The 23296-nt window shown below is 46.8% G+C and overlaps 1 protein-coding gene and 1 long non-coding RNA gene across 9 annotated transcripts in view; one reads left to right on the top strand and one right to left on the bottom strand.

Annotated features, from left to right (window-relative positions):
• FLACC1 (flagellum associated containing coiled-coil domains 1) overlaps positions 1-23296 on the bottom strand; it is a 32117-nt gene that overhangs the window by 6493 nt on the left and 2328 nt on the right. For 2 of the 7 annotated variants that reach the window (XM_059168424.1, XM_059168428.1), the window contains 10 exons: positions 17904-18063; positions 17196-17270; positions 11213-11261; positions 9554-9687; positions 8047-8140; positions 7247-7308; positions 5402-5499; positions 4321-4373; positions 2559-2658; positions 2186-2289 (listed from right to left, as the gene is read on the bottom strand). In XM_059168424.1, the coding sequence (XP_059024407.1) occupies positions 2186-2289; positions 2559-2658; positions 4321-4373; positions 5402-5499; positions 7247-7308; positions 8047-8140; positions 9554-9687; positions 11213-11261; positions 17196-17270; positions 17904-18016 (882 nt within the window). In that variant the 5' untranslated portion in view covers positions 18017-18063. Of the gene's footprint in view, positions 1-2185; positions 2290-2558; positions 2659-4320; positions 4374-5401; positions 5500-7246; positions 7309-8046; positions 8141-9553; positions 9688-11212; positions 11262-17195; positions 17271-17903; positions 23288-23296 lie in introns of those variants that run through there. The other 5 variants (XM_059168426.1, XM_059168423.1, XM_059168427.1 and 2 more) reach the window with 5 other exon arrangements.
• Positions 2655-17673, top strand: LOC131827575 (uncharacterized). Of its 2 annotated transcripts, none has more exons than XR_009352057.1 (2): positions 2655-3177; positions 17251-17673. It is a non-coding gene; the product is annotated as an uncharacterized LOC131827575 (long non-coding RNA). The 2 variants fall into 2 exon arrangements; XR_009352058.1 differs by having other exon boundaries at positions 2655-3214.

Below are 23296 nucleotides of genomic sequence, written 5' to 3'. Positions count from 1 at the left end.
TGTATCCACATTATATAAAGTACTCCTACATATCAATAATAAAAAGATAAACAACCCAAGTTTTTTCAAATGGCAAAAGACTTGAACCAACATTTCACAAAAGAAGACATATAAATTGTTTGATAAGTATAATTTTAAAAAATCACCGAACATAGTCCTCAGGGAAACTAAAACTCTAATGGACTATCACTTCACACCCATTGGAAGGGTTATGGGATACCAATATTAGTTGCTGATGATGTGGAGCAACTGGAACTCTTGTATGCTTAAGATGTAAGAGTAAAATGACACAACTACTGTGGCAAATGGCTTGGCAATTTCTTATAAAGTTAAATCTATAACTACCCTAGAAACCAATAATAACAGTGCTAGGTATATACCCAAAGGAAAAGAAAAAATGTGTCTATGGAAATACTTGTATAAGGGTGTTTATAAAACCTTTATAAAATAGGGAGGACAGGGTGCCAGGGTGTCTTAGTGGGTTAAGCCTCTGCTTTCAGCTCAGATCATGGTCTCAGGGTCCTGGGATAGAGCCCTGCATCAGGCTCTCTGCTCAGCGGGGAGCCTGCTCCCCCTCCCCCCACCTCTCTCTGCCTGTCTCTGCCTACTTGTGATCTCTTCCTCTCTGTCAAATAAATAAATAAAATCTTAAAAAAAAAAAAATAGGGAGGACAGCCAATGGAAACAACCTAAACCTCCCAAAACAGGAAAATGGTAAACACATTGTGGGGTATTCTTACAAAGGAAAGAGAATGGGCAATAAAAGGTAAGAAATTACTGATAGAAATAACAAATGGATAAATTTCACAGACAGTGTGTTGAGAAAAAAAGAAGCTATATACCAAAGAGTATATACTGCATGATTCCATCTATGTAAAGCTTAAAAGCAGGTAAAACTATGGTAGTAGGAATCAAAATAGTGGTTGCCTTGGGGCAAGTGTTGAGGGAGACCAGGTTTAAGTGGAGAGGAATACAAGAGCAATTTCTGGGTTGATAAAATGCTCTATATCTTTATATAGTTGTTGGTTACATGGATGTGTACATTTGTCAAAACTCACCAAATTATATAGTTAGGATCTCTGTGTTTTGTTAAGTGTAAACTATACTTTCATGAGAGAGAGAAAGAGAGCGAGAGAGAGAGCACGCGCAGAATTTATAGATTTATCGTTAGCATTACTGGAGAGAAAATAGGAGAGGAGAGGAGGCATGCAGAGGATCAAATCTCTCCCCACTAGAGGACTTGCTCCACTTCTTCAGATGTCTGAGCTCTCCAGACCCCAGAAACCCTAGCCACACTGCACAGTATATCCTGTAGCCCCATTACTGTTTTTGCTGTTACAGTGAATGCCAGAAATGGGCTTTGACTGGTGAAATTAGTGGCTTTTTAATTAGCATGATGATTGGAAATGGACTCTTAAAAATGGAATATTCTGGGTAGGTATGATTTTAGAGGCATGGTTCACTTTGCAGGAAAAGAGTATAGGAATCTAACAAAACCTTTCAGCTATACCCTCAGACATGGCGTCTAAGTCTTGACCCCTAGCTGGTCCTCTGTCTGCTTAGGAGGTGCTCTGGCTGCCTGAGGCTGACTCCAGGAGTTGCAGAATCCTATCCTTGTCATGCCTTTGCAAATAGCTCCAATGAATCTTTCACCTAGGTCACCTCTCTGACCTAAAAGCTCAAGAGATGGTGGTATCATGGCTTGGAGCCTACTTGCTAATGCAGGTTTGTTTAGTAAATGTCTGCCTGTCTGGGGCCTGCTTTCACCATGACCCAACAGCAGTATCAAGGTAGTGGAGGAGTAATGAGCAGCAGTGGCTCACCCTCACCCCTGTGACTTTGAGGTAGCTCCTCTTTACTCCGAGCTGTACCTGAACCAAACTTGCTTAGTTTAACTTGCTCCACTGCCCTTTCTCTTCATCTCCAGCCAAGGATGAGGAAGAACATTCATCCTCGATGAATATTCATCATTCAATGGTGATTGACCACCATTGATGATGGTAAGACCGTCTATATAAGGACAGCAAGACTGCCGGTCTACTTGCATATATTTCTAGGGAAGCTGGGAAAGGAGGAATACGTCCATAAAGACCAAAAGCTCGACTAATTCCAGAGGCATCCCCAGAACTGGATGTCTCACTGAAGCTGCACCTTCAACTCCTCATGTGCTTTGGGCCCAACTTACCTCCTTCTCTCGAATGAAGTTCTCAAAGACAGCAGTGTAGGAGTCATTTATTTTCTTCTTTTCTTCTATTGACTCTAACTCAAACTTTTTTGTCATTTTATGTTCTGCAGAGGTGAGAAGAAATTACATGCTTGAGTAAATGTGGGGAAAGCAGACGCAGAGAGAAACTCAAAATGTTTGAAGATAATAGAAATTCCGGACTGGACTTTATAAAGACTCTATCCTTGTTGTCACTTTCTTGAAAACTCTATGCACAGCCATGTGGCCGTCACTCTTAGTGGATCTGAGGCTGCCTTTCTCAAGTTGAGACCAAACTTAATGGCAGGCTTTTGGGTACATGTGCCATCCAAAAGATAGAAGTTTCTATACTCACTCTGCTGTAGCAGGATCTTTTCCCGCTCCAACTTCTCCTCCCTCTCCCAGTCCGCCTTCTTCTTTGACCACCTGTCCTCCATTTCATCATAGATGCTGTCCTGTGGAGGCACAAAGGCACCATGAAGAAAAGTGTCCTGAGAAATGCTGCACACCAGCTCCAGGCACAGCACAGGGTCCTTTGCAGCTTCCCTCACCTGGAATGCTTGCTAGGAGTCCCTCTATGGGTGGCTGGTGGCAGCAAATTTTAGCCCATCTGGGAGCCTGCAGAACCCCTGAAGTCAAGGGCAAGTTCTGCATGGTGTCTGTCCCACTGGAACTGACTTTTCTTTGAAGACAGGTAGGATTCTCCTGTCAAAGATTCACGTCAGCTCCCTCTGAGCCATGAATCACCCATCAGTAGCCCATGAGTAAGCAGGGGAAATGCCCAAGAGTTAATTTGAACACTTAGAAAACAGTGGCATGTTTTTCAGAGTGTGTTTATTTTTCCTCAGCAAATCTAACTTCCTTCGTGGTTGAGGTTAAAATAAGCCAAACCTGATGCCAGTCCTATTGGCTGGCGCAGACTTCATGGTATTGGGACTCCAGGAGGAAGAAGGCCTAGAACATTGATGTTGCCGGTAAGGTCTCAGGACCCTGAGGTCCCCTTTTCTCCAGGTTAGTGGTACAAATCACACTGGGACCAGGCATCAGAGCCTATTTGTAATTATTTGTGGCCATTTTGATAAAGGTTCTCTCTCATCATTTTCAAGACTGGTGGGCAGCTCAGTTTCCATAGAGGTCAAGCTCTCTGGTGAGGTCCAGACTGAAGCAAACATAAGGCCTAGGAAATTGGGGAATCAACCTGATGCTTTCCTAGGCCTTCCTCTATGATCTCTTTCCCGCCTGTACCAAGATACATCTTGAAAAACAAGTTTTACATAGAAGCTCAAAAGTGAAACTGAATGGTAAATAGAATTTCAGAGGTGGTGCTGGTGGTTAACTTGGTTCTTTTTTTATATAGAGTGGTTAACTGTCCTTGTTTGTTTGAGACTAAGTTGTGTCCCAGGTCTCTGAGCTTTCAATGCTACAATCTGGAAAGTCCCGGGGAAACCATGACCAGCTGGTCATGATAAAATGGCGGTTTGCTGCCTCGGCCTGTCCTGTCCACTCCTCACCCCTCCACGCTCTCACCCTCCTAGGAAGAAATCACGGCCTGCTTCCCCACGGCTCCATCAGATTAGCCGATTTAAATGAGAGAGTTACATTCTGAGATGGCTAGAGCATTCCATCTTCTGCTCGTGGCGGGGGTGGGGTGCAGTGATAGAGTCTTTTTGGATGGCAATTTGGCCAAATGTATCAGAGGCCTTTAAAATGTTTATCCTTTTGACCCAGCACTCTACTAAAACCCAAGCTATTACCAAGTACAAACAGGAAGAGCGGTTGTCTTGGGGTGGTGATAATTCTTTCTTTTTTGTTGTTGTAGTTGGTTTTTTGTATTTCCATTTTCTAATAATGAGCAGGTATGACTTTTGTAATTACAAACAGATTTTTCCATGGGCTTCCTTAGGGTCTGAGAGACTGACTTGTCACCCATGGAAACCACCACAGTCCACAGTTCACGCCTCTCCCTGGGTGTACTCAGTGTCACCAAAGTCCAAGGACGCTGGGGATCTCGGGACATGATTTTCTGGGCCAGAGTTCTAGACTTAGCCTGCTGTCCAGCCAGGAATGAGCCTTGCCTCTGTTCCTCTCATAATCCACCAAGGAGCTCTGAATCTCACCTGATACATATGAAACATATTCTTCAAATACTTATATTCCTTTCCCATCTCATCTGGACAAAAGGAAAACAACAGGGTCATCGTCAGTCCTCTGAAACACATGTTTTCAAATTCAAGTAGGAGCTCTCTTGTACACCTTCTCCACCTCAAACTCATCCTCTATGTGTTAAAACCATCTTGTACCTAGGAATCCCTCTGGAAGCTTATTAGAAATCCAGGTGCCTGAACCACCCCCCCCCCCCAACTCCAGCCAAACCTATAGAATTGAGGTCTCAGAGGAGAGGCCACCTGTGGATAATATGCTACTCAGGTAATACTGATCCAAACCAATCATGAGAACTAATCCCCAGGGGTAAACCAACATCTTGGGGTGGGGGATGCATCTGCTTTGTATGCATCTGCTTCTCCCTTTTTAAAATAATGTTTCCTAGTGTACATTGCTTTTGAAAATGATAAATGTTCTCTTTAGAAAATTGGAAAGCCAGCAAGCTATAAATATCCCCTTTTAAAAATGTAAGGCAAAGGAAAGAGAGATTCTAGAATTTCTCCTTCTCCCTGTGGAGATTAGTCTACAGCCTCAGAATTCTGAAATATATATATTTTGCCCTTCCTAAGGGCAGCGGAAATCATGGGATAAATGGCCAACATGACCCTTATGTACTGTAAGGCCATACAAATCATAGTGTGTCTGTTAAAATATAATGAAACACTATCATTTTACAGGTGAGGTCACTTGCTGAATTATAATAGTATATTTATAGAATTAAAAAATATATTTTAAAAAGTGATTTCACATTCTTATCTCTCTGATGAAGGCAGGTACTATTGTCCTCAATTCCTAGATGGGATAAATGAAATTAAGGAACTTGCTCAGATCCCAGCACTGGGTCACAAGCCAGTCTACGTCCTCGGCGGGAGAAGGACACTGGTGATGTGGTTTCCCTCTTTCCAGTTTCATTCTCAGTCACTCGCCCTCTCAGAGCTGTAGGAGGGTGTCTGGAAAGCCTAGCCACAACCCATCCATGGCCCTGCTCACCCTCTTGCCCCTCACCAGGGTCATTGTCCCCTGTCCAGACAGTACCTAGTTTTTCCTGGGCAGCCAGCTTCTCTGCCTTCAACGATGCTTTGTAGCTGTTCTCCAATTGACTGAGCTCTGCTGCGTGAGCTTCTTTGAGTTCCCTGTGTGAACCGGGGAAAGGGCTATAGTCATTAACCAGTGAAAAGCAGTCTGCAGCTGAGCTGTTCCACTCGGGGAATCCTAGCTTCCCTCCCTCACACAGGAAGCTGTGGGCAGCCTGCAGGGCCCTCACTTCCTGAAGCCCTTCTCCTGGCATCCACCCAGAAAAAGGTGAGGTGGCCAGTTTTTACGGACCATTATTTTGAATGGAGCCAGTGGGGGCCATGACTCCCTGCCAACAGCTCAGTCTTTGTTTATGGCTGTCTTGGGAAACTGTGGACTGCATTAGCATCCAGGATAATCTTAGAGCTCAGGGTCTCTCGGTCTCTCTCTCTCTTTTTAAAAAAGATTTATTTATTTGATTCGGGAGGAGAGGGCGTGGAAGAGGGAGAGAGAGAATTCCAAGCAGACTCCCCACTGAGCACAGAGCTCAGGGCAGGGTTTGAACTCACCACCCCAAGAGCATGACCCCAGCTGAGAGCAAGAGTCAGGTTGCTTAACTGACTGAGCTACCCAGGTGCCCTGAGCCCAAGGTCTCTTTAACCTTCATTCCAGAGGCAGAAGTTGGCAGTGGTCAAGGTGATTATTAAAGTGAAAGGCTATATGAGCTGTCAAGCCAAGAGAAGACGTGGACGAACATTAAATGCACCTTAGTAAGTGACCAAAGCCAACCCATGAAGCCCACATGCTGTACAATTCCAGCTGGATGACATTCTGGAAAAAGCACAGCTAGGGAGACAGTGAAAAGATCAGCTGTAGCCAGGGGCTGGTGGGGAGGGAGTGATGAATGCGCAGAGCACAGAGGATCTTCAGAGGCAGTGAAACTACTCTAATGGTCCAATAATGGTGGACGCTGTCAATATACATTTGTCAAAACCTATAGAAGACACACCAGGAGTGAACTCTAACGTCAGCTCCAGACTCTGGCTGATCATCGTGTGTCCGTGCAGGTTCATCAGCTGTAACAAACGCACTCCAGGGGTGCGGGGAGATTACTCAGGTTGTGGGGCTGTGGGCTTAGGCTGTCCATGGGAATTGGTTGTCCTTTGGGTCCTATTTTACTATGAACCTAAAACTGCTCTAAAAAATAATGAAATCTATTCTAAAACAAATAAGTTACTTATTATTTTTTGAAAGTCAATCTATGACTCAACCATGTGTTGAGCTGGCGGCTCTGGGACCCAGCGCGTGGGTGCTTTGCAGGTTTCCTCACCCACACAGATGACACACCTTCTTTTACTTTCCCTTGGCTTGTCTTTGAGGCTCTAGTTCCTCTCCCTCGTATACCTTCTTCCTGTTCTGCCCACAGCCTGGGAATAGCCAAGAACAGTAGAGATGACAGGACCAAAAAAAAAAAAAAAAAAAAAAAAAAGAGAGAGAGAGAGAGAGAGAGAGAGAAAGAGGGGGAGGAAGCAAGAGGGGCGGGGGAAATAGGAGGCGGTGCCTAAGCTGAGAGTAGCCGTTGTTGGCCACAGAAGTCTCAAGGAGAACAACAAATGACACTCCTCAGCAAGCAACAGAAAGGGAGATGATTGAAAGGAAGTCATGGGATGAGAAAGTGCGACACCAGGAACAACTTTCTTTGTGCTGCATTTGGTGGCTTCAAATCAAATCATCCTGCCCCTTTTCCCCCACCTCCACCTGCCCAGCTCCATGGGGCGATGTCTGAAATCTCAGTGAGCTGACATCCTGCAGGGAAGCAGAAGGCTTAGAGCCTCCAGCCCAGAGGGCTTGTGCCAGACAGCATACCTGTTCTTGTTTTCGAAGTTCTCCTTCATCTCCGCGCAGCGGAGAGCCATTTCATCCGAGAGCTGCAAACAAGGCCGGCATTAATGATGCAGGATCGAGGACCCCACTCCCATGCAATCTGCAATTTCGGAGAAACCTTCCAGTCCATGGGGGTTGGCTGTACCCCTCTGCCTCCCCTGATTGTGTGGGGCCATCCCAGACAGCAGGGCGCTACTGAAGGGCCGGCCTGCTGGGCAGTCAACCTTCATAAGCGAGTTTCAATGACCACCAGCAAGTAGGGTGTGGGGGAGGCTGCTTTCGAGCATTGTCAGGTTTCTCCCTCCAGCCCAGGTCAGCAGGCACCCCTGCTGGAGGTGGGGAAGACAAGCCTGGTAGAACGGATGGTAAAATCTACAGGAAGAGTCACCAAAGTCCCAGGAAACACGGAGAGCACAAGCTGACATCCGCAGATTCTGAAGGGGGTTTGGCAATTTTAACAGCAGCAGGAAGTAGGAACTGGAGGCTTCTGGGCCAATATGGGACCACAGTGGATGCATTAGTGGCACGGTTGGCACAAATAAGAGCCTTAGCATGCCCTGACGTTGCACTAGCCACAGCAAGCCCGAGGGGACTCAGCCAGCACCCCCTGATGTGGTTTTAGTGGCAATGAACACACTGGAGGCACCTGAAGAGGTCCTGGAGATTGAGTTAGCTCCCACGAGTGCAGTGCTTGGCGTCTGGCTGGGACCATGGCAGCTGATCTGAAAAAGTGGGTCTTCCCCTCTCCCATAGAGATATCGCCTAACTCAAGGCTCACTCACCAGTTTCTGGGCAGACTGATGGTCTCTGTTCATTTGCTCAATGATCACGGTCAGCTCTGAGATCTGCTCTTCTAGGTCGGTAATGATATCAGCCCTACAGGACAAATCGTCCGTCCATTACCCACAGAGTTTCCATTCCATGCCAGTCAGGCACCTCCCTGTCTGTGACTGTCTGCCCTGGTGAGAGCCAGGCCGTGTTGTGCACTGGCTGCCTCATCATGGGGCCGGGGGCAGAGGCGGAAAGGCAGTCCAGTGGGGAGGACATTGGGCAACATGGCGGTTGAGCCTCAGACCCAGCTCTTTTGGGTAAGCTAGCCTAAAGCAGGGGGGCATGGGGAGAAGGGATGGGGAGGAGTGGGTTGGTTACCTGTTGACTAGAAAGGAGAATGTCAGAAATCTGTGAGGGTTTGACCTTGATTCAGTAATGACAGTTGAAATGGAGGAGGAAGAATTCAGAGGCTTGGGAAATGGGAAGGTGGGGGATGGGGCCGATGCTGCCGGAGTCACAGACAAGGAGTGGTTCGCCCATGGGACAAAGAGGTGATTTCAGGGCACGGCCTTCATGATAGAGAACTATGTTCTGTGTCTGAGTCTGAAGCCTCCATGATGTCGGGAAGTTATTTATCTCTGGTTGAGCTGGAGTAGACGACAGTGGGCAGTGCTGTGCGCAGGGTGGCAGAGAGGAGGTCCTCCGGGAGAGAGAGGGTGTGGGAGGAGACAGGGAAGGAGAGACATGGATGAGATCCAGGAGGTCGAGCGGCTGTGGGAGCTGATTTCACACAGCACTGGAGGATAGAGTGGGAAGGGTCTGAATGACAGAGCGGACAGCACCACACTCAACGGGGGTGGACCCAGCCCAAGTCTTCCACGCGGTGCCTCACGGAGGCATGAACTGAGTGAGATCTTCAGGCACGATAAGAAAGAGATGCATCTCAGCCCCTCTGAAACCCTGACTTGACTCTTACTTTTTCCCTTTCCAAATTCAGACTGTTTTATGAATATGTCATCTGCTTGTCTTTCTAGGAACAAGTGATTTCCTTTTGAGACAAATTATCCTACAGCCAGTCATTTTTCAGATCAGTTTCCTGATTTGAGCTTCATCCTGTCTTGAATGGGATCAGGCAGAGAGGTGGGGCGTGGAGACGAGCTCGCAGGGATGGGGAGTGAAGTGACCTTGCACTACCTTCAGAACAGGGGCTGGGTACACGGTGGAAGTTAGGGGCTTCTCCCTGAGGCCCGGCCAAGCCCAGCAGGGAAAGCCCTGAGAAACTGGAAATATATTGATCCAAGGATATTACTAGGAAAAAAAATTTTTTTTTAAGATTTTTAATTTATTTTTTCGACAGACAGAGATCACAAGCAGGCAGAGAGACAGGCAGAGAGAGAAGGGAAGCAGGCTCCCCGCTGAGCAGAGAGCCCGATGCAGGGCCCCATCCCAGGACCCCGGGACCACAACCCAAGCCGAAGGCAGAGGCCTCAGCCCACAGAGCCACACAGGCACCCCTACCTGGAAATTTTGATTTTGTCCATGATCTCTGATTTCAGCTGCTTTTTCTTCTCGAACATTTCATCTCCCAAGGTGACAGAAATCTGCTCCCTATTTCGAATGAGGCGATAGCCAGGGGACACATTTATCACTTCCTGGGCATCAAGGTGGAAGGTGAGATAATATTGTAGACTTGGAGTGCGGAGATGCCTCCAAAGCTTCCACTAGAGTGCTACTCACATCTCAAGCTAGAGACAGGACGTGGGATTCCTGAGCCCACGTCCCTCCTGCACCCTTCTCCCGATACCCCTCCCCCTCATGCCTCCAGCCCGGATGTCTCTCCTGAGATCCAGCTGCAAGACTCAAGTGGTTTGTGGATGTCCCCAGAGATCCAACATGGGCACAGCCCTACTGAGGATGCCCCACTTGGCACTGCCCCAACCCCGTGCTTCGTCTGTGTTCTCCACACGGCTGGAGGCCAGGAGGCTGTCAGGTGCCCTGGAGATTGCTCACTTTTCGGAACTAGACAGGTCAGTGTTCAAATCCTGGCTCTGCCCCCAACCATAGTTATCTGTGTACCTCAGTTTCCTCATTCAGAAAAGGATGAGGAAAATATAACTCTTCCTCAAAGGACTTTTGTGAGGAATGCCAAGGTAACACGAGAAAATGTCTAGCACAGTCATGAAAACAAACAAACATGCTTATTTTAGTCTGTTCTTCTTCTGTTCTCCACTAGACCAAAGTCAGGAATGCGGCAGGGTTCCCAGCCAGCAGGGACCAGGATAAGACTGTAGCTTCTCAAGTTGTACAGGACAGCCCTAGCCACCCCGCCCCCCTGTCATTGTTCTCTCTTAAATGTACCCCAGCTTCCTTTTCTCCTCTCTGCACTCCTGCGCCTGGCAGAGCCCGGGGCCACCTTCATCCTTCTCTGTGGCTTTGGCCATACCTTCCCAGCTGGCCTCTCTGCCTTTATTCTAGGTCCCCTAACATTCATCAGCCTCTCCATCTGGAGGACAATTACATTTTTATTATTTTTTCCTCACTATTAAGGAACTGCATGATTTTTATTTAAGGGGAGAAAAAAGAAAATAGATAAAACCAGAAAGTACTTATAAAAAGCATCAATAATATCCCATCCGCTAATGTTTGTTTCTAGGAGGTAAATCTTATCTGGTGCTGGGCCTATGTCAGACCTGCAAAGGCTCCCAGACACCGGAAGGATGAGGCCCAAACTCCTGGGCAGCCACAGAGATCCTTCTGGGTTTAGTTCCCACCTCTTTCTCCAGCAGGGTCCTGGCCCTGCCCCCGTCTAGTGCCCTGGTGCACCTCCTCCCGCATCTGTGGGCTCCCAAGTGTGGCAGCAGGATTCTGACATGTGGGCATGAGCCTGGACCAGTTGTCTGTCTGGGTTCCTGGGAACACTCTCCTTGCCCTACACAAGGCAGTAGGGAGTGGTAATTAGACGCTCTCTCTTGGGTCTGGCTGAGATGAGTTCCAGTCCTTTTCCAGTCCTCTATACAATAATGTTCCAGTTCCAGTCCTATATGCAATAATGACAGCCCCTCCTCAGAGGATCGTTGCAAAGACTGATGAGGTAGGTACGCGTAAAAGGCCTATGCCTGCATACAGCAGGCACTCCATAAATGTTAGTCCCACTGCCCTCTGGGTGTTTTTACTCACAGTAGGTAATGCAGTGCTCTCCTCTTGTTTTCCTAAATGGTCTGTCACTCTGCAAGAGAAAGGCGTGCTCAAAAATCATCCAGGAACAAGGAAGAGTTCAAAGCTTAGAAGCTACATCCTGACCCCACCCATCTGTAAAAAGTGACAGGGCCAGAATGATCTCTGAGGCCCCTTTCAGCTCTCAAAATGTTCCACTCAGGGGACTAGGGAATGTTCAACGGTCCAGGGATCGGTATACACACTGATCAAAACGCAGGTAGTAAAAAATGGGGAGTTAACTAGTGATGCCTACTAGAACCACTCCTGGGATAGGAGCCAGGAGGCTCGGCTGAGACTCCAAAGGGCTCCCATGGCGTGTAATCTCAGAGGCACACGTTAAGGACACTTACATTGTCTGCCCAAGGGCCTTTCTTGTTTGCCCCAGAAATGAATGATATGGGACCTGAAACAGTCAGGGAAGAGAATTCAGCATAAGCAAATGGCTACTATTCTGAGATCCGGTGTTAATCCTTGTCATAATGGCTGTTGTATTCAGGGGCAGGAACATGAGCTAACAGGCGCCCCGCATCGAGCTGTAAGGGAGCTCACCGGGAGGCTGAAAGACTGGAACAAGTGTAACGAGCTTCTGATGTGCTCGCGAGAACAGTGAGAGCCAGGGCCTCTCCCCTCTGCCTCAACACACACGTACACACACACCACACACCACACACACCCACCTACACACACCTTCAGGCAACCGCTGTGAAGAGAGACAACGGAAGCCTGCTCTAGGAGTTCCGTCCCCCTCCACAATCAACGCAAACACTGTATCTCTAAGGGCTGTGGACTGGTTACCATGATGTGTGACTGTTTCCAAGTGTGCCGGGTGTGGGTATGCGGTTGGGAGGATTTTTCCTGGTGGAGGCAGTTCCTCCGGGTTTAATAAAGTCTGGTTTGGATCCCACATCTCCCACCCTGGAAAGGGGCCTCCAGAGAGGCCCTGGTGACTCTCTTGAGAAAAACAGCCCAAGGATTTGTCTACTCTAGACATGACCACCAAACTTTTATTTTAGTTGGCAAAAACATGACTCCTTGTAAAAAATGGGCATGAGTGCACAATATACATTAATAATATAACAGGGCTCACAGGCAATTTAAAAGATTTAAAACTACTGGGGCAACTGGGTGGCTCAGTTTGTTAAGTGTCTGACTCTTGGGTTTCATCTCAGGGTTGTGAGATCAAAGCCCCGAGTTGGGCTCCACACTCAGTGGGGAGTCTGCTTGGGATTCTCAATCTCTGTCTGCCTTTTCTATCACCCCCCGCCATGCTCTCTCTCTCTCTTTCTCTAAATTTTTGGGACGCGCGGGTGACTCAGTCGGTTAAGCATCAGCCTTCAGCTCAGTTCATGATCTCAGGGTCCTGAGGCCCTGTCGGGCTCCCTGCTCAGTGAGGAGCCTGCTTCTCCCTCTTCCCCTCACTCCTGCTTGTGAGCTCCTGCTCTTTCAAATAAATAAATAAAATCATTTTTAAAATACTTAAAACCACTTAAAATACAGCTCAACTCCTCTATCAACCATATACTCCCATCCATAAACCAGAACCCTTTACAAAGCTATTTGGTTTGCTTACTCTGAATTTAGGAAAGCCTTGGGGTGATGGTGGTGGGGTGGGCTGGGAAATCATTGAGTAGCCTGGGTCTCTTTAAAAAGCTGAGCATGGATTGAGTTTATGTCTTTTTGTTGTTGTTGTTCTTGGTAGATCTCCTTGAGCACAGAGGCCTTCCACAGCCTTGCACTCAATTCAGAGCTGCTCTAAGGGTCAGAGTATGGCTTATGGGCACTTATTTTGTTGGGATTGTGTTTCACATCTCTGAAAAGTAAAAAGAGTGGTCGATCCAGAATGCCTCTCTTTGACTCTTGTTTTTCCTTGTCAACCTACTCAGGTGACTCCAAATACACTAACCAAATCCTGAAATTATACTGATGCCAAAGAGCCTCACATTTTCTCATATGATGAATTCAAGGAGTGGTTAATGTATGCAAACCACAGTGCTCCTTTCCAAGAGAAATGGAATGAGATGTGATAGTTTATATTTAAGAAGAGAAAAAAGGGTGGGGGGCACATAAATACTGAAAACAGAAGAAGAAAAAGTTAAGTGCTATGAAGAATTACAGATAAAGCCATTTGCCAACTGTGTCTCCCAGTCGTTCAGAGCAATCAGCCTACTGCCATTTTTTAAGGTCCTGATATATTAAAAAAAAAAAAAAGAAGAATCGCTGAAGCAAGGTGAGGACAATTATGTTGTAGTTCATATGTGAGAATTAAAACTTTTGAAATACAGGGGCACCTGGGTGGCTCAGTGGGTTAAAGCCTCTGCCTTCAGCCCAGGTCATGGTCTCAGGGTCCTGGGATCGAGCCCCGCATCAGGCTCTCTACACAGTGGGGAGCCTGCTTCCCCTTCTCTCTCTGCCTGCCTCTCTGCCTACTTGTGATCTCTCTCTATCAAATAAATAGCATCTTTTAAAAAAAACTTTTGAAATACAAAAATAACATTGTATGTTTGCAAGGAAATTATAGAATTAGCAAAAAATGTAATTCACAGAGATGTGTGTCTGAGGCTGGAGGTCCAAGTTAAAGGTTGACGGGTGAAGAGATTCTTCATGTCCCCATTTGTAGGTCATGTCAGTGTCTACCTGAGCCCCTTCCTGTGAAAACTCCTGCTCCCAGCTGCTCCATTGCCCAGCCTCACTCACTGCTGACTTAGTAGGGCTTGGAGACTGGCTGATGTGAAGCTCAGTGAGTAGAGTGTCACTGGAAAGTTATAAATACAGTAAATCGGTCTTTGAATTTTAAAAGTACCCACAAATTGTCCCTCACCATATTGCAAAGCAGGACTAGGACAGTGTTAGCTGGGGCTAACTGGTGGGCAGACTGGAGCTGTGGGTATGAGTTAGGTTGTTCCCAGCAAGAGGTATGGGGAGACTGAGGCCTTGAGCTTGCCTATGAATTGGGGTCAGATAAGACCTACAGGGGTGATCAAGCCAGGAGTCCTAGCGCACAGAAGGCAGGATCTAGGAACCAGCTCACCTACACGACCATTCAGTTGATCCCTTGTTATGAATGGATCCCACTCCAGTCGGACTTGGTCACCTCCACCATTGAAACAATCCTCTTCACTGTCACCAAGGACCTTCAGGCCATTCAACCCAACAGTATTTCTTAGCCTTCATCTCAATTACTTATCAGCAGTATTTGACACAGATAATTAGACCCTCCTTCTTAGAACATGTTTGTCATTTTGCTTCTAGGACACCAGGTAGATGATCCTTCATCTACCTCACTGGCCACTCTTTGTCAGTCTTCTTTTGGGGTCTTTCTGACCTCTCAACCCCAGAGTGCTCCCAGTTTCTGTTCTCCTGCTCTTCTTACTTCTGGCTCCACTCCCTGCCGGGGAGATCTCATCAAGGCCGGGGCTCTAGGTCTCCTGTGTATGTCGGTGACTGTCAAATGGGTATCTGCAGCCCAGACCTCTCTCCCAGACCCATATATCCAACTGCTTACTTGACATTGCCACTTGGATAGTGTGAGGCATCTAGAACTTTCTACGCTCAAACGCCTATAAATATGCACCTCCTGCAGTTTTCCCCAATTGCAGAAAATGGTAATTCCATCCTTCCTGTTGCTCAGCTCCCAAGTTTTGAAGTCATCATTGACTCTTCCTTTTGCTTTTCTCTCGTACTTAACACCTTTCCCATTAGCAGGTTCTACCAGTTTCTATCTTCAGAATGTATCTCAAGGCAACTACTTCTCTCCACCTGTGTTGTTTCCACCAGGTCCAAGCACCATCTTCTCTTGTTTCTGTGCCTACAATTACATCTTATCGGGCCTCCCTGATTCTACCCTTGGTCACTGTAGTCCATTCTCAACACAGTAGCCAGAGCAGTCCTTTGAAAATGCAAGTTGGATCAGGTCACTCTTCTCAGAATCCTCTGATGCCTTTCTGTCTATAATGGGCTGGACTGGGTCCTCTGAAATGTCATATGTGGCAGTACTAATCCCTGGTACCTTCTAGGGCCTTTAAAGGGAGATTAAGTCAAATGAGGCCACTGGGGTGGGCACGAATCCAACCTTACTGGTGTCCTTGTAAGAGAGTCAGGACACACACAGAGACACAAGGGACAGGCAGCCGCAAAGAAAAGACCATATGAAGAGGCAGCAAGGTGGCTATTTACAAGCCAAGGAGAGAGTCTGGAGAGGAAACCAACCCTGTGGGCACTTGGTCTTTGACTTCCAGCCTCTAGAACTGTGAGAAAATAAACTTCTGTTGTGTAAGTCACACAGTCTATGGGTTTTATGTTGTTGTTGTTGTTTGTTTGTTTTGATATGGCAGGCCTAGCAGCTAATACATTGTCCCTTTCAAAGTAAAAGCCAAAGTCCTTACACAGTCCAGCAAACTTTACTCTACGAGTTTCTTTTCTTTTTTTTTTTTTTTTAAGATTTTATTTATTTATTTGACAAGAGATCAAAAGTAGGCAGACAGGCCGGCAGAGAGAGAGGGCTGAGGTAGCAGGCTCCCTGCTGAGCAGAGAGCCTGATGAAGGGCTCGATCCTAGGACCCTGGGATCATGACCTGAGCTAAAGGCAGAGGCTTAACCCACTGAGCCACCCAGGCGCCCCATACTGCACGAGCTTCTTATTGCTGCTCCAAAAGTTACTACAAGCTCAGTGGCTTGAAACAAAGCCAATTCATTACCTCACAGCTCTAGGTGTCAAAGTCTGAAATGGGTCTCACTGGGCTAAAAAAATTCCAGGTGTTGACAAGGTTATATTCCTCCCAGAGACTCCGCAGGAAAATTTGTTTCCTTGCCCTTCCCAGCTCCTAGACGCTTCCCATGTTCCTAGCGGCCTTCTTTCTCCATCAGAGCCAACGATTGCCTCATATCTCCTCTTTCACGCAGAAGGAGCTTGGTGATGACTTTGGGCCCACCCGGATAATCCGGGATGATCTGTCCATCTCAGAGTCAGTGATTAGCAAACCTCATTCCATATGCAACCTTACTTTCCCCTTGGTGAGTAACAGAGCATAATCACAGTTTCCAGGGTTTAAGATGTGGGCATCTTTGGGGGGTCATTATTCTGCCAACGACATTCGTCATCTCTGCTACTTCTCTCCCCTCATCTCCCACCGCTGTCTCCTTACACCCTCCACGCCTGCCACACATACACCCTCCATGCCTGCCACCCAGGCCTCTTTGCTTTTCTGGAAAAGACCAAATGGGCCAAATGGGTCCCCACTCCGGGCCTTCGTACTTGCTGTTCCCTCTGCCAGGAGTGCTAGTCCCAGTTCTGCTGTCCCTTTTATACAGGAGTGCCCTGAGCTCCCGATAGAAAATCACAAGCCCACCCTCTCCATCTCCTTCTCCCTTGTCTGTGTTCTTTTCTCCGTGGCACTGGGACGCACTGGCTGTTTTCACTTGTTTCTATCTACTCTCCCCGCTAGAATGTAAGCTCCAGGAGCAGAGTCTCTGCTATATGCGTGGCTGTTTCCTTGCAACTGAAACAATGCCCAGCAAATAATAGGGGCTCAACAAATATTTTCCAAATAAATAAATATATTGAATAACAAGATTCGTGCCGAGGCCTAAAACTAAGTCATACTTCCAAGTTTATAAATGATGGATAACAATTTGATTTTTGAGTGAAAACAGATCTACAAGCTACAGAAAAACTTAGACATAGAAAAATAATCAGTAAAAGAATGAGTCACCTCCATAAATACCAGGGAGGCTCCCCAGGCTCTTTGTCTATGACAAGCATTGCATATTGTTCATTGTAGGGCAGGAAATAGCGGCTCTCAGGGCCACCCTAACCGAGAGCTCATTTGTTGTGACTTTGAAAGCTGTGGGTGCAGAGGGCCACACAATTTGCATGTAGATCGGAGTTATGGGGGAAATTCTAGTGGATTCTAGCAATTCCTGCCCCCAGGGACATAAAAATACTCACTTCGGGCCAACAAAAGGTTTTGTTGTTGGCTGAACATAACTTTGTTTTTTTGCAGCTGGAGGAAGAGGAGCTAGCCTGCAAGTGAAAAAGAAGTGAGAAGAGAGAAAATTAGAAATGCAGAAACCTGTGTCAGCACTCTCAGATGAGGCCGGTGGCTGCCACGATGACTCAAAATCAGAATATGTGCTCCGGCTGCTGAAATCTTGAAAGTCAGGAAGGTCTTGGGGAATCTCTAGCGGAAGGAGGTTTAGTTGAGGTTCACTTCCCAGGGGACCCTGGGTCGGCAGCACAGCTTGTCCCCCGTGGGGATTATAGGGCCCTTTGGTTAGAAGCCACCCTTTCCCTGCTGCACTCACTCTGAGATTTCCTCATTTCAAATGACCCTGAGCGGTCCTGAGATCGAGCCCTGCATCAGGCTCCCTGCTCAGAGGGAAGTCTGTTGCTTCCTCTCCCTCTGTGTGCTCTCTCTCTCTCTCTCTCAAATAAATAAAATCTTAAAAAATAAAATAAAATAAAATAACACTGAGCCTAAGCAGGACTGGCAGGAGCCACGTGCTGCCGACAGGTGGGCTGGGAGCGCTGTGTGAACGTAGGCTTTCTGGCCTTCTTGGGATTTTGTTGCCTACTTGACTGGACATATTGAATGAGAAAGAAGCCTGCAAATGGAAACCTAGTCCCTGGGTTCGATTTCATCCTTATATTCCTTACTTGGGTTTCCCTATGGAGGTCCTGGTTGGTGGCCGAGGGGTCTTGATTAGCTTCCGTGGTCCCAGGTTCCAGGGGTCCCAGCAGGTGCAGTAGATGAGAGGGTTGGGGTACATGGCAGGAGCTCAGAGGGACTCTTGGCTGCTAGATCAGGAGGCTCTTGCTGAAGTGGGAAAGTAACAGCAGAGTTACACCATTAAGAGTCAAAGCAGCAACACCTAGAAACCAATTAGAAAGGACCTAGCAAAGGCCCAAAGCACAGAAGGTAGGATGGTAGATTCTGGAACCTGTTGATCTGGTGCAAGGTCTTGACTACAGAGTAACATCCCACCCTTTGGCACCTCGGAGACTTGACCTGAAAGCAATTTAAAATTTGCCACCCTTGAGTGCTTACTGAGAGCCAGGTACACAATAAATGATCCATTATTGTTATCCCGATTTTACAGAAGAGAAACCTGAGGCTCAGAATGATCACAAGCATAGCAAGTTGCAGGGCTGGGAATGAGTACAAGTCGACCAGAATCCCAAGCCCGTACTCTGTCTGGCTACATTAGTTCTCACTGAAATGAGAAGTTCCTACAGTAGGTCTTGCACTGAATTTCCTGGAAAATTAGCTCTGTTACTCAAATTACAGTGCAAGTAAATGTCTCAGTTTCTCATTCCTGTTCACCTGCCCTATTATAAATCAAAACTCTTCCTTCTTGGCTCCGTGAAAACAAAAGCAAAATCCCTATTATATGCATAGAAGACAACTCACAGATAAACAGGGAGGCTTGACTCATTTGTTTATTTTCTTGGTTTTCCAGAACACCACTAAAATGATAGTATAGGATTGTGATAATAGAAAAAAATATATATTGGTCTCTCTCTGCTCCCTGTTCCCAACACAGGGGTCTTGAAACACTTGTGAATCCCAAGTGATAAGAGCACTAGAAGCATCGTTCTAATGAGGCAGTTGTGTGTGGGCTCCAGGATGCAGGCTGGTCACCAGAAAAACAAGACATGATTAAAAAATTAAGAGTTTTCAGCCTCAGTCCCTGTTCCCATGCAGCAAGGGGGGGAGAGGGGCTGGAAATGGAGTTCGTAACTGATCATATCATGAGGAAACCTCCGTGAAACTCCCAGCGGCATGGGGTGCGGTGAGCTTCCGGGTTGGCAAACACGTCCACTCCGGGAGGGTGACTCACCCAGACTCCGTGATGATGGAAACTCCTGCACTTGGGACCCTCCCAGCCCCCACTGCTTGTTTGATTCATGTGTTGTCCATCTGCGTCCAAGAGCTGATCCTTTAATAAACCAGTAAATCCAAGTAACCGTTTTCCTGAGTTCTGTGAGCTGTTGCAGCAAATTATTTGAAACTAAGGATGGGGTCATGGGAACCTCTGGTTTGTAGCTGATGGTCCAAAGCCCAGGAGGCAGCAATAGCACAGTCTGGGATCGGCATCTCTGGCAGCCGGGGCAGGGCGAGGGGCGCGGTCTCGGTGGACTGAGTCCTTACCTGTCGGATCTAGAGCTACCTCCAACTGGAGAGCGTCAGAATCGAGGGAAACTATAGGACTCCCAGCTGGTGTTGCTTGGTGGGGGAAAACCCACAGACATCCGGTGTCATAAGTGCCGTGAGTGTGGTAGCCGTGTGAGAGCAAAGGGGACAGGTAAGAGGAAGGACTGGCTTTCTTCCGAATTCAAGGACGAAAAGAGCTTTCATTCAACTAGAACAGGGAGAGTGGGAGAGGAAACAGAACTGTACAAGGGTTGTCCATGCAAGTTTGATACAGTCACTCCCTCACACATTCCTTGGCACACCATTGGAAGCTGAAGCCTACAGGCCTGCAATGTGGGCGCAAACCAGAAGGGGCTAATTCCCACACTGAAGGCCCCCAAAAGACTCAGGGCTTGGAACTGGTGGATTGTTGGATACTACGGACAGGCCTCTGGCAGATCTGTTAGAGCACGTAGTAGGCCAGGGGTTGGGCCCTCCCCGCAAACCTGTCCAAGCACCCATCCCTGGAACCTGTGAATAGTCACCTTACATGCAAAAAGAAGACGTACAGCTGTGATTTAGCTGAGGATCTTGAGAAGGGAGATGACACCAGATTATCTGTGTGGGCCCAAGGTCATCACAAACCTCCTCATAAGAGGAAGAGTCAGAGTCAGAGAAGAAAATGTGATGATGGAAGAGAAGGTAGAGTGATCAAGGAAGGGCCACAAGCCAAGGAATGTGGGCACCTCTGGAAGCTGGATAAGGCAAGGAAATGATTCTCCGCTGAAGCCTCCAGAAGGAACCAAGTCCCGTCAACACCTTGATTTTAGCACAGGGAGATCCATTTCAGACATCTGACCTCAGAACTATAGGAGAATAAATTGGTGTTGTTTTAAGCCACTAAATTTGTGGTCATTTTTTACAGAGCAGTTGTAAGAGGAAACAGAGCCACTGGGGTGAAATTAATAATAGAAACATAGAAGAAACCCAAGAAAATAAAAATTGCCTAATGATCCCAAGTTACAAAATACTATGGAAGAAGATCAACGTGGTTGTAGTAAGGTCCTCACTCATATATGTTAATGCAAACACTTAACAGTGATTTTTTTTTTAAAGATTTTTATTTATTTGACAGACAGAGATCACAAGTAGGCAGAGAGGCAGGCAGAGAGAGAGAGAGAGAGGAGGAAGCAGGCTCCTCGCTGAGCAGAGATCCCGATGAGGGGCTCGATTCCAGGACCCTGGGATCATGACCTGAGCCGAAAGCAGAGGCTTTAACCCACTGAGCCACCCAGGCGCCCCACTTAACAGTGATTTAACCAAAAAGTGAATTGGGACTACATTGGAAGAGTTGGGGAGGGCGACGGGGGGCGGCCACTTTAGAGCCGAATCCTCATCTACCACACCAGGAAGTCAGTAGACAATGGCTAAAACTGAAGAATTAAATGGAGTGGAGGCAAATTATTTAGAAGTGTGAAGTTAAATTCAGAAAGAAATAGCTTCAAGGGTTGAAACTAGTTGCCCCTAAGCAGCGTGCCGAGGAGTGGAACCGAGAAGTGAGGGGTGGGGTGGGGGGAGGGGGCAGAAACTCTAACTTTTCATTAATAAACTTGAAACACAATTTACTTTTTCAATGATATCAGTGGATTAGTCGATAGAAAATAAAAACTACTGCCAAAAAATGTTAGGAGCACCAACAGACCCACAGAAGGATTACGACAGCAGATTTAACTCAGGTGTCAAAGGCTGGTTTCCCATAGGACACTGGAATAAATTTACAAATCAACTGAAAAATGAAGCTAACCTTTTTGTGTAATGTGACCAATGCCTGAGAAACCATTACATGGTTTAATGACTTTCAGAGCAAAAGGCAACCATAACATTGAGTCCATTTTACAGATGAGGAAACAAACTCAAAAGGGGTGACTCCTGGGCTGCCTGTAAATGTTCCTTTAAGAGCAAAAATACTGGGTGGCTCAGATGGTTAGGCATCTGCCTTCCGGTCAGGTCATGATCCCCAGGTCCTGGGATCAAGTCCCACATCAGGCTCCCAGCCCAGCGGGGAGTCTGCCTCTCCCTCTCCCTTTTCTTCTCCCCCTGCTTGTGCTCTCACTGTCTCTGTCTCTTTCAAATGAATGAATAAAATCTTAAAAAAATATAACAGCAAAAATACTTACACGCTCTCGTCATCAGGACAATGCTAGCTGCTGTGGGATACTGTATGCCTGCACCCTGCCCTTGGGGAACTTGTCGTCCCAAAGGCAGCCATCAGAAATGGAGCTGAGGGGGCTGTGGAACCAGCGTAGGAGAGCAGCCTTGGGAGAAAGGCAAGATGTGCAGGTGGAGGTAGGCCTGCAGGATGGGCTGGCTCAGGGTGCTGTGCAGCCAAGAGACTGGGTAAACAGCACGAGCCTTAAGACTGGTGACAGGGCCCCTCACATCTAACTGTGTTCTGTTGTGCTTGGGGGCCACTCAGAAGATCTCAGGGAGACCGGGCCAGGGAGGCAGCTGGGGTGGACAACCCAGGCCAAGACGGTGATGCCATGGGGGCTAGAACTCAGATGAGCCTGGAAATATAGCCATGGCAATAAGGGAGCTCTGCTGCTGCTTCAGACCTGGTGTCTGCTTCCTGCAAGGACAGGAACCAGTCCTGAACTTGGGCAGCTTGACAGGAGTCCCTGGTGTAGACAGTGAGAGGCCAAGGAGGCCGGCGCTCAGCGCTGCCTTCTTTACTCCATTTCTTGCCTGACCACCCGCACTGTGCGGTTCCTGAAGGGCGGGACTCCACCAAGTCATTCTCTGGGTCTCCACGGAGACTGGCACAGTGACTTGTCCACAACGGGTCCTGGATAAATATTTGTTCCCTGACTGATAAACTGAGTGGCTCTCACCATGGGGACTGACTCAGCAAGGAGGAAGGAGCTCCACCGAGGGGCTGCAAAAATGTCATCATTGTCACGACGTTATAGATAATATGAAAAATTAGAGTTCAAAAAGCCAAAATGACTGGTAAATGATTGTCCCGTCACTTAGTGGGAGTTTTACATAGATTTTAATGGATTATTTGACAGCCTGTGGGAACATGAAGAAATGGTTAAGAACAAAGATATAAAATGGTATATAGGCAATGGACACAATTGTGTAAAAGTATGGACCGAGATGCATAAAAGTTAGAAAAGAATATGGTAAAAATGAAAATTGAGCATGAATATTAGGATTATGGGTTTTTTTCTTCCTCTACAACATTCTTTATTAAGATTTTCCTTGGGTTCTGGAGTCAGGTGGGCCTGATTTTGCATAAGAGCTGATCTACTTAATAGCTACGGGACGTCAAGACATTTATTTTTATTTTTCTGGGTCTCAGTTTCTTCATCTGCAAAATAGGGACATGGAAGTTTCCTCCTCACTGGGCGGCCATGCACATGAGATGAGACCCTGTCAGAAAAGCTCTCAGCACACTGCCTTGTACACGTTAGGTTCTCAAAAACTGGTAACTGAGGTTAGGAATATTACAAACCCTAGTGATATTTTTGTATACAGAAGCTTTTATTTCTAATATCTGGAGAGAATAGGTTTATGTGAGTTTGTGTGTGCATGCGTGTGTGTTAAATTGAAATAGGCTCACTGTAAAGCAAAGCACAATACAGGGAAGTCTAAGGAAGTAAAAATGATCCGAAATACTAACATGATGACCACTGGAAATATTTTGGTTAATAACTTCTAGAATTCTCTCTAGTCTAAAAGAGATTTATAGAGTTTTCCATAAGTTGGAAGAAACTACACATATATTCTACATAGAGTTTTTATCAACCAGTGTTATGAGCTTCTTTTAATGTTGGTAACTATAGATGTATCATCATTTTTTAAACTTGTTTACTGTGGATAATTTTTTAAAATGTATAAAAGTAGAGAAAAA

This window comes from Mustela lutreola, chromosome 3, assembly GCF_030435805.1.
Source record: "Mustela lutreola isolate mMusLut2 chromosome 3, mMusLut2.pri, whole genome shotgun sequence".
NCBI classification, from domain to species: domain Eukaryota; kingdom Metazoa; phylum Chordata; class Mammalia; order Carnivora; family Mustelidae; genus Mustela; species Mustela lutreola.
This window is presented reverse-complemented; position numbering and strand designations above follow the sequence as displayed.